The 14157-nt window shown below is 39.0% G+C and overlaps 1 protein-coding gene across 2 annotated transcripts in view; it reads left to right on the top strand.

Moving 5' to 3' along the window:
• ZFAND3 (zinc finger AN1-type containing 3) overlaps window positions 1-14157 on the top strand; it is a 265533-nt gene that overhangs the window by 58562 nt on the left and 192814 nt on the right. For both annotated transcript variants that reach the window (XM_038394504.2, XM_038394502.2), the window contains exons 2-3: window positions 2495-2535; window positions 4809-4835. In XM_038394504.2, the coding sequence (XP_038250432.1) occupies window positions 2495-2535; window positions 4809-4835 (68 nt within the window). The remainder of the gene's footprint in view (window positions 1-2494; window positions 2536-4808; window positions 4836-14157) is intronic.

The following is a 14157-nucleotide window of genomic DNA, read 5'->3' on the forward strand; positions in this document are numbered from 1 at the left end:
CTTTCAACGTAGCGCTGTCTACGCTTGGGATTAGGTCAGTTTAACTATGTTGCTTGAGGGTATGGATTTTTCACGCTCCGGAGCAATGCAGTTGGGTCGACCTAGCTTTTTAGTGTAGATCAGGCCTAAGTGTGAATTCAGTGGAACTTAAGTGCTTTGTTGAATTGGGTTATAAACATTATTGGCCCCATCCGAAGATCTTCCATGTTATTTTAAAGGAAAATGATGGATTCAGAATCTCGTGGATTTTGGTAGGATGATCTGTTTTTGCAGTGAGTACTACGGACGATACAGCTTTGTAAGAAAAGTGTTAAGTTTCTCATCAGCTTGTGTTAATGTATCCAAAATAAACAGGCCTTTTTAGGATTTTGCTTTCTTTTATTTCTTGCATTGGCAGTTTCATTCCTCTGATCTTCTGGCTAAATGCAACCTCAATTTCTAGAGTGTTGCTTTGATTCTAAATCTCTTCACTATCTTGCCGATTCTGGTTTTTTCTGTTCTGTTTTTTCAGTTGCCTTGCTGCATAGCACTGAACTGAAATTTAGTAACAGAGACTGGATCCAGAAAGTACAACCTGTTCAACTTGTTCTCTATTCTTTTATTTTATTTTGGGGTTAAAAAAAAGGATGTGCCAAATATGTAGTAGCACGTCTCCTTTCTTCTGTGTGGTGTTTGACCACTGTGATCTTTTCTTCTTATGTGAACGAGAAACTGAAAGATTCTGTACAGTGACCTAAAGTTATTCAGCTGGTAAGATGAATATGTGGGGACTGTTTCATAGCACCACTTGTTCAGAACATCCAGCTCCAGTGCTGTGAAAGTGTCATTTTTTTCCGTTAATATAGCATGTCCATGCTTCCCTGTCCATGCTTTTTCTTAAAATCCTATGAAGAGTAGACTTTGGATTGATAACTAGCAGGTGAGGCAGGTTGGTTATGCCTCTGAAAGCCTTCTTTGTCATTGCCAGCTCTGATGCGATCAGCATGAACCACCCCTACTCTGCCTTGTTTTCTCTTGACTGCCCTTTGGGGTTTGGTGGTTTTGCAGAGGCGCTCCTGCCTGGCATATTGAGTTAGTCTAGAATGTCTAACTCACAATCAGTGAGTACTGGACTTCAGTATGCTAATGCTGTAGGTGTGGGCTCACCTGCTGTTTTTAATTGCAATTTTTCTGAAGGTAGATAATCTGTGTAGAATGTCAATGCACATATTGAGTATCTGGGTATACATCAACCAGATGTATTTTTATGGCTGGATAGAGCGGCTCTGCTTTTTTTTTCCCTCCTAGGATTTAATGTTTCTCCTTTGCACATACCGCTCATATTTAAAATTAGTGTGTGTGTCTGTGCATCTCCTGCTGTAGCTGGCAAGTGTGTTTGACTCATACCTGCAGTAACCTCTGTTCTATTGGGATTTGTAGTCAATTATAAACCAACTTTCACTTGTGCAGGAATTCAAAAGCATCTTAATGTCCTGAAATGCCTGGCACTAAGATATGAGTAATCATATCCGGATTTTCCCTATGTTACAGGAAAATAATTTAAAATGCCAGATTAGCAAAACACTTAGAATGTTTCTATAATTCAATCAGGAAAATATTTAATTTGAGAAGTAATTGGTCTGAAAAGACACTTATAGAAATACTTGCCATTTGACACTACAATGGTCTCCATTGAGTGCCTAGATTTTAATAACATATACTATGCAAGTTGTGGGTTCTTTTTCAAAATTCCAGCTTTGTTTGATTTTAAGCTAGAAATGTAATTATTTTGGTAGGCTCCATTGTTTTTGTTCCCACATCTGTCTTTACCTTTAGAAACATAGCTAATTTAGTGCTAGTGAGATGTTCCAAGTAGACAGCCCGTGAAAAGTGAGTTCCTCTATTTTCGGAACTGGTCTAGCATGGGTAGTTTTGCTAAACCTTACTTACCAGCACGTACTTCAACCCTGCTCAGAATGGTGTTAAAGTGCTTTCTCATGTAACCCCAAAATGTGCCTTTTATGAGGTTTTGGTCTGAATCAAATCGGGAATATTGGACAAATTGTATCTTGTGTAGTTTGTATAGAAGAAAACATGTCAACATATTTCCTGAAATGTTACAATGGGAGATTACCAGTCCTGAAAAACTGTTGCTGCTGAGGGGAGCTGTAACATTAAAGTGGAATAATTCAGCTTTTCATATCTATCATACCTGTTATCCTACAGGTTATTTATGAATGCTAGGATAAATGTTTGGAAGCCATGCTTTGAAAGCTCTTTCCCAAGTTGAAGAAAGATTGTCAAATGAGATTCTTTCCCACCCCCCGCCCTGCCTTCAGTTCTGCCAGCCCTTTGCCACTGATGACTTGTATAGTTGCCTAGCCATTTAAATTTTTGCCCCTCCTACCATTGTTTTTCTTCTGAAAACTCCTGGTGTATTGCTTAGAATTATAATAATGAATTTTTAGCTCTACTTTTTTTTTTTTTTTTTTTTTTTTCCCCCCCCTTGCCCTAGGTCCAGCAAGACTATGAATCTCTGTTCCAAATGCTTTGCTGGTAAGTGCACTAAAAGGTTTTGTGTTTTTCTTCGACTATCTAAATCACATTGTTGCCATCTCTTTTGGGGTTTATGCATGGGGTTCAGTTTTTTCAGTGTGTGTGAAATCAGATTCTCCTCACTTTGGTGCTTCATTTTATTTGCTCAGGTTTGTTGAAACAATCCCCAATATATGTAAAGCAAGAGCCTCTTGTGTAAATATACCAATCAAGCCTTCACCCAGTGAAGATAACAGAAGTCTGGGATGCCCTTGAATTGTAGAGCTCCAGTCTTAGTGCAACTCATGTAAATTTGACATAGCTTTCAAAATGTATCAGTCTGGTTTGGAATTTTGAATTCAGTTGATCACATTTTTACGCTACTACTAAACACCAAAATCTTGCATAGACGAAACTGTAAAAGGAAGAGTGGCGGCTATGGAAATCAGTCCTGTGGCCCATGTGTATTTAATATCCAACTTGTACATTAAAACATTGGTTGTTGACCAACAGGCTCAACCCTAAGCTCTGCATCATATTTTCCTGTTGCAAATTTGGAGAATGCTGCAAACTGTTATCAACCTTTTGTCAGTCTCTTGTAGCTTGCCCCCTCTTACATTAACTTTCTCGATTTTGAAATCATTATGTTGTCATTCATTATACTAATGCCACTTACTTTGCCATAATTAAAGCTCTTCCATTGTTCCATGTCTTAAAAGAATCTCCTTCAAGGGCTAGAAGTAAATATTAAAAGCTGAGGCAAAAAACCTCAACCTTATTATGGTTTAGATTCTTGGCTGAGCCCTAAAACTAAAATGTAATGACCCATTAGAATTTTTTTAGATGATGCATTTTGAATGCAAAAATCCATGTTTGTTGTTTTTTTTAAATTTGAGCTAAGAGTGCATAACGTACCCACTAGATTCCTTTTGGAATTTCTATTTAAAGTCTTGCTTGGTGGATCATAGATCATATACAAGTTCAACATATTAATTTCATAAAGGAATAAAGTGCCACAAACTTTGATGTACATGAGTACTGAAAAGCATGCAGATTTCAGATTCCAAGTAAGTATTAGACATACAAGTATGTTTAAGTATCAAATATACACTTTTATATTTGAGAGTCAAGGGAGGTGAGGTAATATCTTTTAATGGGCCAACTTCTCTTGGTGGAAGGTATAGGCTTTTGAGCAACAAAGAGCTGTTCCTCGGATCTGGGGAAGTGATACTCTGCTTCCTTCCCCAGACCTGCAGAAGAGCTCTGTATGGCTCAAAAGCTTATACCTACCACCATTAAAAGTTGATCCAATAAAAGATATTGCCTCACCTACCTTGTCTCTCTCATATCCTGGGACCAACCCGGCTGCAGCAACTCAACAAACAACCTGTATATTTAATAGTTAGCTATAAACTGACAATCTTGCACATCTTGGAGTTAACAGAATGCTCCAGGCTATACAAACAGCAGATCAACATGGACTGGAGCTTCTTTAAACCTTGATTTTTTTTATTGATTTTTCTTTAGAAGAAAACAAGTTTAAGATGTATTTTCTTCCTGTTCTGCAAGTCTTGTTTGAAAAGCCCTTCCCCTCTGAATAAGTACCCTGCATACGCAAAGGCTTAATCACACTGCAAGTGATATTGTTCATACCTATATGTAGAAACTTTAAAATGTCAAGGATCCCTTAGAGCCATTTTAGTCTCTTTTCTAAAATACACTGTATTCTGTAAATTTAAAGCTACTGTATCCATTAGACCTTGACAGTCTGGGACCAATGATCAGATTGCCACTAGTTATTAATGACAGAGAGAGAACTGATATTCTAGGAGTGCCAAACTTGCTTTTGCTATCTTAGGTCCCAATTCTGGCTTGTTGGTAATCTTCATATGGCAGGAATCTTCTAATATTCATTAACAGGTGATAACTAGCATGCTTTCCTCTAATACTTTCCCTCTTCTTCTTCTTCTTTTTTTTTTTTTTAAAGCGAGTGACTAATTTTCTGTGGCTTTTTTAACGTAATGTTGTTGGATTTCAGCCAGACCATTAAAATAGGAAGGCAAAGACTTGTACTCTGCTCCTGTAAATTGAACCACAATAGTTATCAAGAAAACCATCAAAATCTGTGTTGTCATAATTTAGACACCCCAAAATGCCAAGGATTTTTCCTCTTACATTTTTGTGATAAGGTAGAAAGCTATAAACTAATGTGTTGTAGCAGTTTTGCATGAGGGGGAGAATTTGTGAGTGTTATTACCTATCTTGACCCTTGTTTCATTTCTTTTTCATTTTAGAAAAAAGAAATCCACACAATGAAAAAGGTTAGTAACTAGGCGGTTAAATCACTGAATTAAAACAAAAAATGGAGGGCGGGGTCTCTTCTGTCCCCTTCCTCTGGGGAAAAAAAATTACACTCTGGTAGAAGGTAGAATTTTTAATATATCAGGTGAGGAGGGCAACAGGCTACTGAGGAAACAAAACATAGTTGCTGGGTTTGCATTGCAGTATAGTTTACAGAAACAGTGTCTTCCTGCCTTCCTTTACCTTTTTTGCCATAATTTCAATCTTGCCAAATTATATACAAGTTCCTGAATATATAATCATGACATGATATGATCTTTCTTTCCCTGAAACATTCATGGGTATTACATAATTAGTCTTCAGTTGTGATAAGAAATGGGATTAAATTGGCACAGATCTGGTCAGAGCAAAGGGCCCAGGAGCTGTTATCTTTAATTCTTGTTTGGCCAAATACTAACAACTGCAAAATGACTATGGGGATGAACATATGGGGTGATCTGGCAACTTGTTTTTTAACCTGTGGTCGAAAAGGAAAAGTAGCATGATCATGGGCTAGGGACCAGGAATTTCTGAGCAGTATGCTAGGCACTTTATAGACAAGTGTGAAGATAAACCCTTTCTGGTAGAAATTGAAGTATTAACCTCGAAAGGCCTGGAAGTTCACAGGACTATTCAACATGACCACAGATCTAGCATTTCTGGTTTAATTCTTAGTTCTTAACTTGCACAAAAAGGTTTATGAAACTCTGGAGAGAATAGCTTGAAATTAACAAATTTTTTTTTAGAAAAATCAAACCTGTCTTAGTTAAGAATTAGTAAAAATCACAGATCCTGAAACATTAAAATGCTTTCAACAGAGACTCTTTAACATTAATCCTGGGTCAGCAAAGTACTTTACAGTGTGCTGGTCTTCATTTTGTAATGATGCCTAAAAGCTATCTGTACCCTACTGTCTCCAGTAGAGGTACAGTAGGGTGAAACCCTGATGTTGAATTGTCACAGATGAATTAACTGTAGATTTCTAACCTATAATAACTTTAGACATCTCACATATCCAAACTAGAAACTAAAGGAAGTTTTGGAATTAATTGAGAAACTTAACAGTAACAAGTCACCGGGACCAGATGGCATTCACCCAAGAGTTCTGAAAGAACTCAAATGTGAAATTGCAGAACTATTAACTATGGTTTGTAACCTGTCCTTTAAATCAGCTACTGTACCCAATGACTGGAAGATAGCTAATGTAACACCAATATTTAAGAAGGGCTCTAGAGCCGATCCTGGCAGTTGCAAACCGGTAAGTCTAACGTCAGTATCGGGCAATTAGTTGAAACAATAGCAAAGAATAAAATTGTCAGACACATAGAAGAACATAAATTGTTGCGCAAAAGTCAGCATGGTTTCTGTAAAGGGAGATCGTGTCTTACTAATCTATTAGAGTTCTTTGAGGGGGTCAACAAACGTGGACAAGGGGGAATCAAGTGGACATAGTGTACTTAGATTTCCAGAAAGCCTTTGACAAGGTCCCTCACCAAAGGGTCTTACATAAATTAAGTTGTCATGGGGTAAGAGGGAAAATCCTTTCCATGGACTGAGAACTGGTTAAAAGACAGGGAACAAAGGGTAGGAATAAATGGTAAATTTTCAGAATGGGGAGAGGTAACTAGTGGTGTTCCCTAAGGGTCAGTCCTAGGACCAATCCTATTCAACTTATTCATAAATGATCTGGAGAAAGGGGTAAACAGTGAGGTGGCAAAGTTTGCAGATGATACTAAACTGCTCAAGATAGTTAAGACCAAAGCAGACTGTGAAGAACTTCAAAAAGATCTCACAAAACTAAGTGATTGGGCAACAAAACAGCAAATGAAATTGAATGTGGATAAATGTAAAGTAATGCACATTGGAAAAAATACCCCCAACTATACATACAATATGATGGGGGCTAATTTAGCTACAACTAATCAGGAGAAAGATCTTGGAGTCATCATGGATAGTTCTCTGAAGACGTCCACGCAGTGTGCAGCAGCAGTCAAAAAAGCAAATGGGATGTTGCGAAACATTAAAAAAGGGATAGAGAATGAGACGGAGAATATCTTATTGCCCTTATATAAATCCATGGTACTCTCGCATCCTGAATACTGCATACAGATGTGGTCCCCTCATCTCAAAAAAGATATTTTGGCATTAGAAAAGGTTCAGAAAAGGGCAACTAAAATGATTAGGGGTTTGGAACGGGTCCCATATGAGAAGATATTAAAGAAGCGCGGACTTTTCAGCTTGGAAAAGAGGAGACTAAGGGGGGATATGGTAGAGGTCTATAAAATCATGAGTGGTGTGGAGAAAGTGAATAAGGAAAAGTTATTTACTTGTTTCCCATAATATAAGAACTAAGGGCCACCAAATGAAATTAATGGGTAGCAGATTTAAAACAAATAAAAGGAAGTTCTTCTTTACTGAGTACACAGTTAATCTGTGGAACTCCTTGCCTGAGGAGGTTGTGAAGGCTAGGACTATAACAGGGTTTAAAAGAGAACTGGATAAATTCATGGAGGTTAAGTTCACTAATGGCTATTAGTCAGAATGGGTGAGGAATGGTGTCCCTAGCCTCTGTTTGTCAGAGGGTGGAGATGGATGGCAGGAGAGAGATCACTTGATCATTACCTGTTAGGTTCACTCCCTCTGGGGCACTTGGCATTGGCCACTGTCAGTAGACAGGATACTGGGTTGGATGGACCTTTGGTCTGACCCAGTATGGCCGTTCTTATGAAATGCTATATTGTCATACTTTTTCAAATTGGAATGTAGAATGGTAAGTGAGGAAATGCAAATGGATAAGTAGACTAGGTACTTCACTGACACCACGTTCTATACTATTACTACAACCTGATCTGTCAATTTGGCAAACTGTTTGTGCTCAGTGCCTAAATTACTAGACACTGTGGGATTTTCAAAAGCATCTAGCATTGGCCTAACTGTGCTTCCACAGAAGTCTGTGGGACACTTACTGTAGACTTCAGTGGGAGCAGGGTTAGGCCAATGCTGATGGTTTATGCAAACTCACTCTAAAATTGTAGGGTCTTTCACTGTTTTCCTATATATTTGTATAGCACCTGGCATAACAAAGTCTCAATCCTGAGACTCTGGGCACTAGTGCAAAACAAATAGACCTGTCACTAACACCAAATATTTATGTGTACTCTTTCCTTAAATCATTATATAAATATATTTCACCTTTAGTCCATTTGCTCTCAGACTAGTGGAAGGTAGTTGTTATGGAGCAGACAGGAAAGGAAAAGGAATGCAGGCAATGGTTGCAGCTTGCCCAAGGGCTAATACATGAAACTAAAGGTAAGTGCCATAGTACAAGATTATATGGTGGGGAGATGCACAGAGACCGCTGGAAGTATAACAGAATAATTTTAGAACATCAGCAGAGGTAAAATATTTCTAACAAAACTCTTGAGGGGCTTCATAGTGCTTCTCAATGAGGCTATAATTGAAGGTATGTATGAGGGAACTAGACCCAAGCTATCTTCCATCTCTAACTTCTGATTTAAATCATGCTACAAGTTTTCCACATTTACCTGAACCACTATATCAGCATAATTCAATTCAAGAATACACTTCTTTCTCTGAGCTGTGCATGCAACATATTATGTACATGTGGTGAGTTCTCTAAAATTGTCAGAAAAGACCAGGCCTGAATGTCTTGATTGCTAGTTTATTTCAAGCAACAAATGACAATGGTGTGTGCGTGTGTTCTTGTGCTACCATCTTGACAAATAAAATCCTGTTTAATTATGACCACAATCTGCAATAGAGTAGAAATCCTAGAATATGAGGGTTGGAAGGGACCTCAAGAGGTCATCTAGTCCAAAATCATTATTGCTGACCACCAGACTGGCAATATGTCTCAATATGTATGCAGTGACTATATGTCAGACTATAAAGTTTTGTTACTTGAACACAATATTAATTTTTATTTTCCCTTCAGTTTGAGAGATGCATATAAAAAGGAAAGAGGGATAAAATAAATGGCACTGCTTTCTCTAAGGTGGGTTCATATATACAACATACCAATGTTCTGCCTTGGTTTTCATCTTTTAATGTAGATCTAGAAAACTATAAAAGCCATTTCAGTGGCAAATCTTTATTCCCCAGAATTCTTCTGCATCCCAGATTGTGCAGAATTATTAAATTCATTTCTATACACTTTAACCCTGCCACTTCTATTGAGGAGGCCCACTGCTGTAGCAGATTTTTAAGACCTAGACATGACTTGTTTAGAAACTCGTTAAATGACAGGAAGAATTACTCTTCAGTAAAACCAGAAATTATCCTTTCATCTGTCTCCCTGAATGATTTTCCTGGATTTACAATGGTAGCTCCACCCTGCTTGTTCCAGGCTGCAAAAGACTAATCAAAGTTGGGTTCCTTCATGGCAATGTAAAGCGACCACAGGGATGACCTGACAAACACTCATTGGGGGTGCATTTCCAAGTCGATTTTTGGAGTCAGTAAACTGCAGAGCAGATCTTCTATCAGTCTTTTGGCTTGCAGTGTGGGAAACAATTCCAACAAAAAATACAAGTATTTTGCAGACTGCTGCTTCATATCCTGTAATCTATATAATGCTATATAGTATTGCACAATAAATGGCAAACCATTTATGTACTTTGTTCCTCCCTTTGCCCCTGAAGGAAACTTCTGTTTCTAAATGAAATATCAAAAAATCCAGTGTACTTGCATTGTCTAGGTGCTTACCCTCTCTACTGATGTGCAGCCTTATGTTTTAGTGCTCTGATGCTGGAAGAGCAGCAAGAAATATCTACAGCTTAAAAGCAGCATTGTGTCTGTATGCAGACACCTTTTTTTAGGAGGGCTGCAGTATGGTGTCTGTGTTAGTCTCTAATATAAGGTGGCATCTCCTTTTGTATTGTTCCATTAGGGTGGATCTTTGATAGTGGTGGGTTCCCATTGTATTCATGTCTGTCTTAGTGTTTGTAGCATACAGAATGTTTACTGCAAGACTGTTAAAGCAAATTCACTTGACTAGCATTTGAGAGACTGGCAGTATTTTTGTGTTCCAGTCCATTTTGTATTACACATTCAAACTGATAAGCATTCTTTTGAAAATTGTGTAGCCAATCACACCACTCACCATGGTAACTCTTATCTTAGACAGCCTGGAAATACCAATCTACAGGGTACTGAAGCGTCATAGATATTTATTTAGCATTCAGCATATCTTCATTTGGTCTTCTATACAGCCCTCCCCAATTGCAGGTTAAAGCTTTGTGTTTTTAATGGGAAGAGAGAGAAGAATGCCACAGAACTTGTAAACACTCGGAGAATCCAAGCGTATATCAAACCTTACTAAGGAGGAGAATCATGATTGTGAAAAAGAATTAAATGGAAGCTAAATAAAGGATTTTATTGGGATTTGGTTTATTGACACTCATTGTCTACCCTCAATTCCTTTTACCTTGCTAGTTGGCCCTTATCATTTTGCGCCATTAGCAAGACTGAAGCCTCTGCACAGTGTGACGACCCAGGTGATAGCATTGCCTGGTTCATTAAAACAGGCTAATATTTGTGGTCGTGTGGGAAGCATTTACTACTCTTCTAAATGCGACTTGATTAGTGAATTATAAGCAAACAAGACAAAAGATAAAGTCCTAATGTTTTGGAGGAGAAATAATAATGAGTAGGAAATCAGTTCATCCGAGTATAGTTGCATTCCTAATTTATTTAGCTCTGGTTGATGAGGCAACCTGTGACAAATTATGCTGTGGAAGATTTCCCTCTGTGTAGCCAGAAATCAATATGTGCAGGGTATAGGATGGGCAGGAGGATACTATACAGCAGTTTTGAGGGGTGAATACAATATTTTGGGTTACTCAATGAGGTGAATGTAATTTACACCTCTTTCAAAGGTGGATCCTGCCCTCTTCTCTATAGCCATGGCGCAGAAGTCTTACTACGAGGTTCTGCACCCTTGTAGCAGAAATAGTGTAGTACTGGTGGGAGATGGGAATTGGGGATCCCATTTCAGGGTTGTGTACTCCCTGCATGCCAAGAGCCCCGCTTAATGAGGACTCCCTGTATACAGGTATGCAACAAAGATTTGGGGAGCCTGGCTGGTGGCTCAGCCACTGGGCTGATCTGCAAGTTATCTTCTCCTCTCTCCTTTCTCCCCTTCCCCTCATGCCACCCCTTTCTTCCCCCACATAAAGTAGTAAGGGGTGTTTAAGCGTTGTGGGAGGCCATGGCCACAGAATGGATCCAGTGCTGCACTATAATTGATGGGAGGAAGGAGGTTTTTTTATGAAGCCTGGCACTCAAGCTGTGCATGGGCCCAGGACAATTCATATCTTCCTATCTGGATGTCCCCAGCATCAGGAAGATGGCATTTCATCTAGTCACATTAAAAAGTGTCTCTTCACAAACATAAAGGCTAGAAATACAGCACTCTTACAATGGGAACTTTAAATTTTGTCGCAATTGATAGATTCATAGATTCATAGATACTAAGGTCAGAAGGGACCACTCTGATCATCTAGTCCGACCTCCTGCACAGTGCAGGCCACAGAATGTCACCCACCCACTCCTATGAAAAACCTCACCCATGTCTGAGCTATTGAAGTCCTCAAATCATGGTTCAAAACTTCGAGGGAGCAGAGAAGCCTCCCTCCAGTCAACCATGCCCCATGCTACAAAGGAAGGCAAAAAAACCTCCAGGGCCTCTCCAATCTGCCCTGGAGGAAAACTCCCTCCCGACCCCAAACATGGCAATCAGCCAAACCCTGAGCACATGGGCAAGATTCACCAGCCAGATACCCAGGAAAGAGTTTTCTATAGTAAATCAGATCCCATCCATCTAATATCCCATCTCAGGGGATTTGGCCTATTTACCCTGAATATTTAAAGATCAATTACTTACCAAAATCCCATTATCCCATCATACCATCTCCTCCATAAACTTATCGAGTAGAATCTTAAAACCAGATAGATCTTTTGCCCCCACTGCTTCCCTTGGAAGGTTATTCCAAAACTTCACTCTTTTGCCCCCACTGCTTCCCTTGGAAGGTTATTCCAAAACTTCACTCTCCTGATGGTTAAAAACCTTCGTCTGATTTCAAGTCTAAACTTCCTGGTGGCCAGTTTATACCCATTTGTTCTTGTGTCCACATTGGTGCTGAGCTGAAATAATTCCTCTCCCTCTCCTATATTTATCCCTCTGATATATTTATAGAGAGCAATCATATCTCCCCTCAACCTTCTTTTAGTTAGGCTAAACAAGCCCAGCTCCTTAAGTCTCCTTTCATAAGACAAGTTTTCCATTCCTCGGATCATCCTAGTAGCCCTTCTCTGTACCTGCTCCAGTTTGAATTCATCCTTTTTAAACATGGGAGACCAGAACTGCACACAGTATTCCAGGTGAGGTCTCACCAGTGCCTTGTATAACGGAACTAAAACCTCCTTATCCCTACTGGAAATGCCTCTCCTGATGCATCCCAAAACCGCATTAGCTTTTTTCACAGCCATATCACATTGGCAGCTCATAGTCATCCTATGATCAACCAATACTCCAAGGTCCTTCTCTTCTTCCGTTACTTCTAATTGATGCGTCCCCAACTTATAGCTAAAATTCTTGTTATTAATCCCTAAATGCATAACCTTACACTTCTCACTATTAAATTTCATCCTATTACTATTACTCCAGTTTACGAGGTCATCTAGATCCTCCTGTATAATATCCCGATCCTTCTCCGAATTGGCAATACCTCCCAGCTTTGTATCATCTGCAAACTTTATTAGCACACTCCCACTTTTTGTGCCAAGGTCAGTAACAAAAAGATTAAATAAGATTGGTCCCAAAACCGATCCCTGAGGAACTCCACTGGTAACCTCCCTCCAACCTGACAGTTCGCCTTTCAGTAGGACCCGTTGCAGTCTCCCCTTTAACCAATTCCTTATCCACCTTCTGATGTTCATATTGATTCCCATCTTCTCCAATTTAACTAATAATTCCCGATGTGGCACGGTATCAAATGCCTTACTGAAATCTAGGTAAATTAGATCCACTGCATTTCCTTTATCTAAAAAATCTGTTACTTTTTCAAAAAAGGAGATTAGGTTGGTTTGGCACGATCTACCTTTTGTAAAACCATGTTGTATTTTGTCCCATTTACCATTGACTTCAATGTCCTTAACTAATTTCTCCTTCAAAATTTTTTCCAGGACCTTGCATACTACAGATGTCAAACTAACTGGCCTGTAGTTACCCGGATCACTTTTTTTTCCTTTCTTAAAAATAGGAACTATATTAGCAATTCTCCAATCATTCGGTACTATTCCTGAGTTTACAGATTCATTAAAAATTCTTGCTAATGGGCTTGCAATTTCAGGTGCCAATTCCTTTAATATTCTTGGATGAAGATTATGTGGGCCCCCCGATTTAGTCCCATTAAGCTGTTTCAGTTTCGCTTCTACCTCTGATATGGTAATATCTACCTCTATATCCTCCTTCCCATTTGTCATGCTACCATTATCCCCAAGATCCTCTTTAGCCTTATTAAAGACTGAGGCAAAGTATTTGTTTAGATATTGGGCCATGCCTAGATTATCTTTAACCTCCGCTCCATCCTCAGTGTTAAGCGGCCCCACTTCTTCTTTCTTAGTTTTCTTCTTCTTTATATGGCTATAGAACCTTTTACTATTGGTTTTAATTCCCTTTGCAAGGTCCAACTCTACTCGACTTTTAGCCTCTCTCACTTTATCCCTACATCTTCTGACCTCAATTAGGTAGCTTTCCTTGCTGATCCCTCCCATCTTCCACTCCCTGTATGCTTTCTGCTTCTTCATAATCACCTCTCTAAGGTGCTTGCTCATCCAGCTTGGTCTACAACTCCTTCCTATGAATTTTTTCCCCTTTCTTGGGATACAGGCTTCCGATAGCTTCTGCAGTTTTGATTTAAAGTAATCCCAGGCCTCCTCTACCTTTAGATCCATAAGTTCTTCAGTCCAATCCACTTCCCTAACTAATTTCCTTAATTTTTGAAAGTCAGCCCTTTTGAAATCAAAAACCCTAGTTGCAGATTTATTTTTGTTAATCCTTCCATTTAGTTTGAACTGAATTAGCTCATGATCACTTGAGCCAAGATTGTCCCCTACAACCATTTCTTCTATGAGGTCCTCGCTACTCACCAAAATTAAATCTAAAATGGCATCCCCTCTAGTTGGTTCAGCAACTACTTGATGAAGGAATCCATCAGCTATCGCATCTAGGAAAATCTGAGCCCTATTATTATTACTAGCACTGGTCCTCCAGTCTATATC

Source organism: Dermochelys coriacea, chromosome 3 (assembly GCF_009764565.3).
Source record: "Dermochelys coriacea isolate rDerCor1 chromosome 3, rDerCor1.pri.v4, whole genome shotgun sequence".
Classification (NCBI taxonomy): domain Eukaryota; kingdom Metazoa; phylum Chordata; order Testudines; family Dermochelyidae; genus Dermochelys; species Dermochelys coriacea.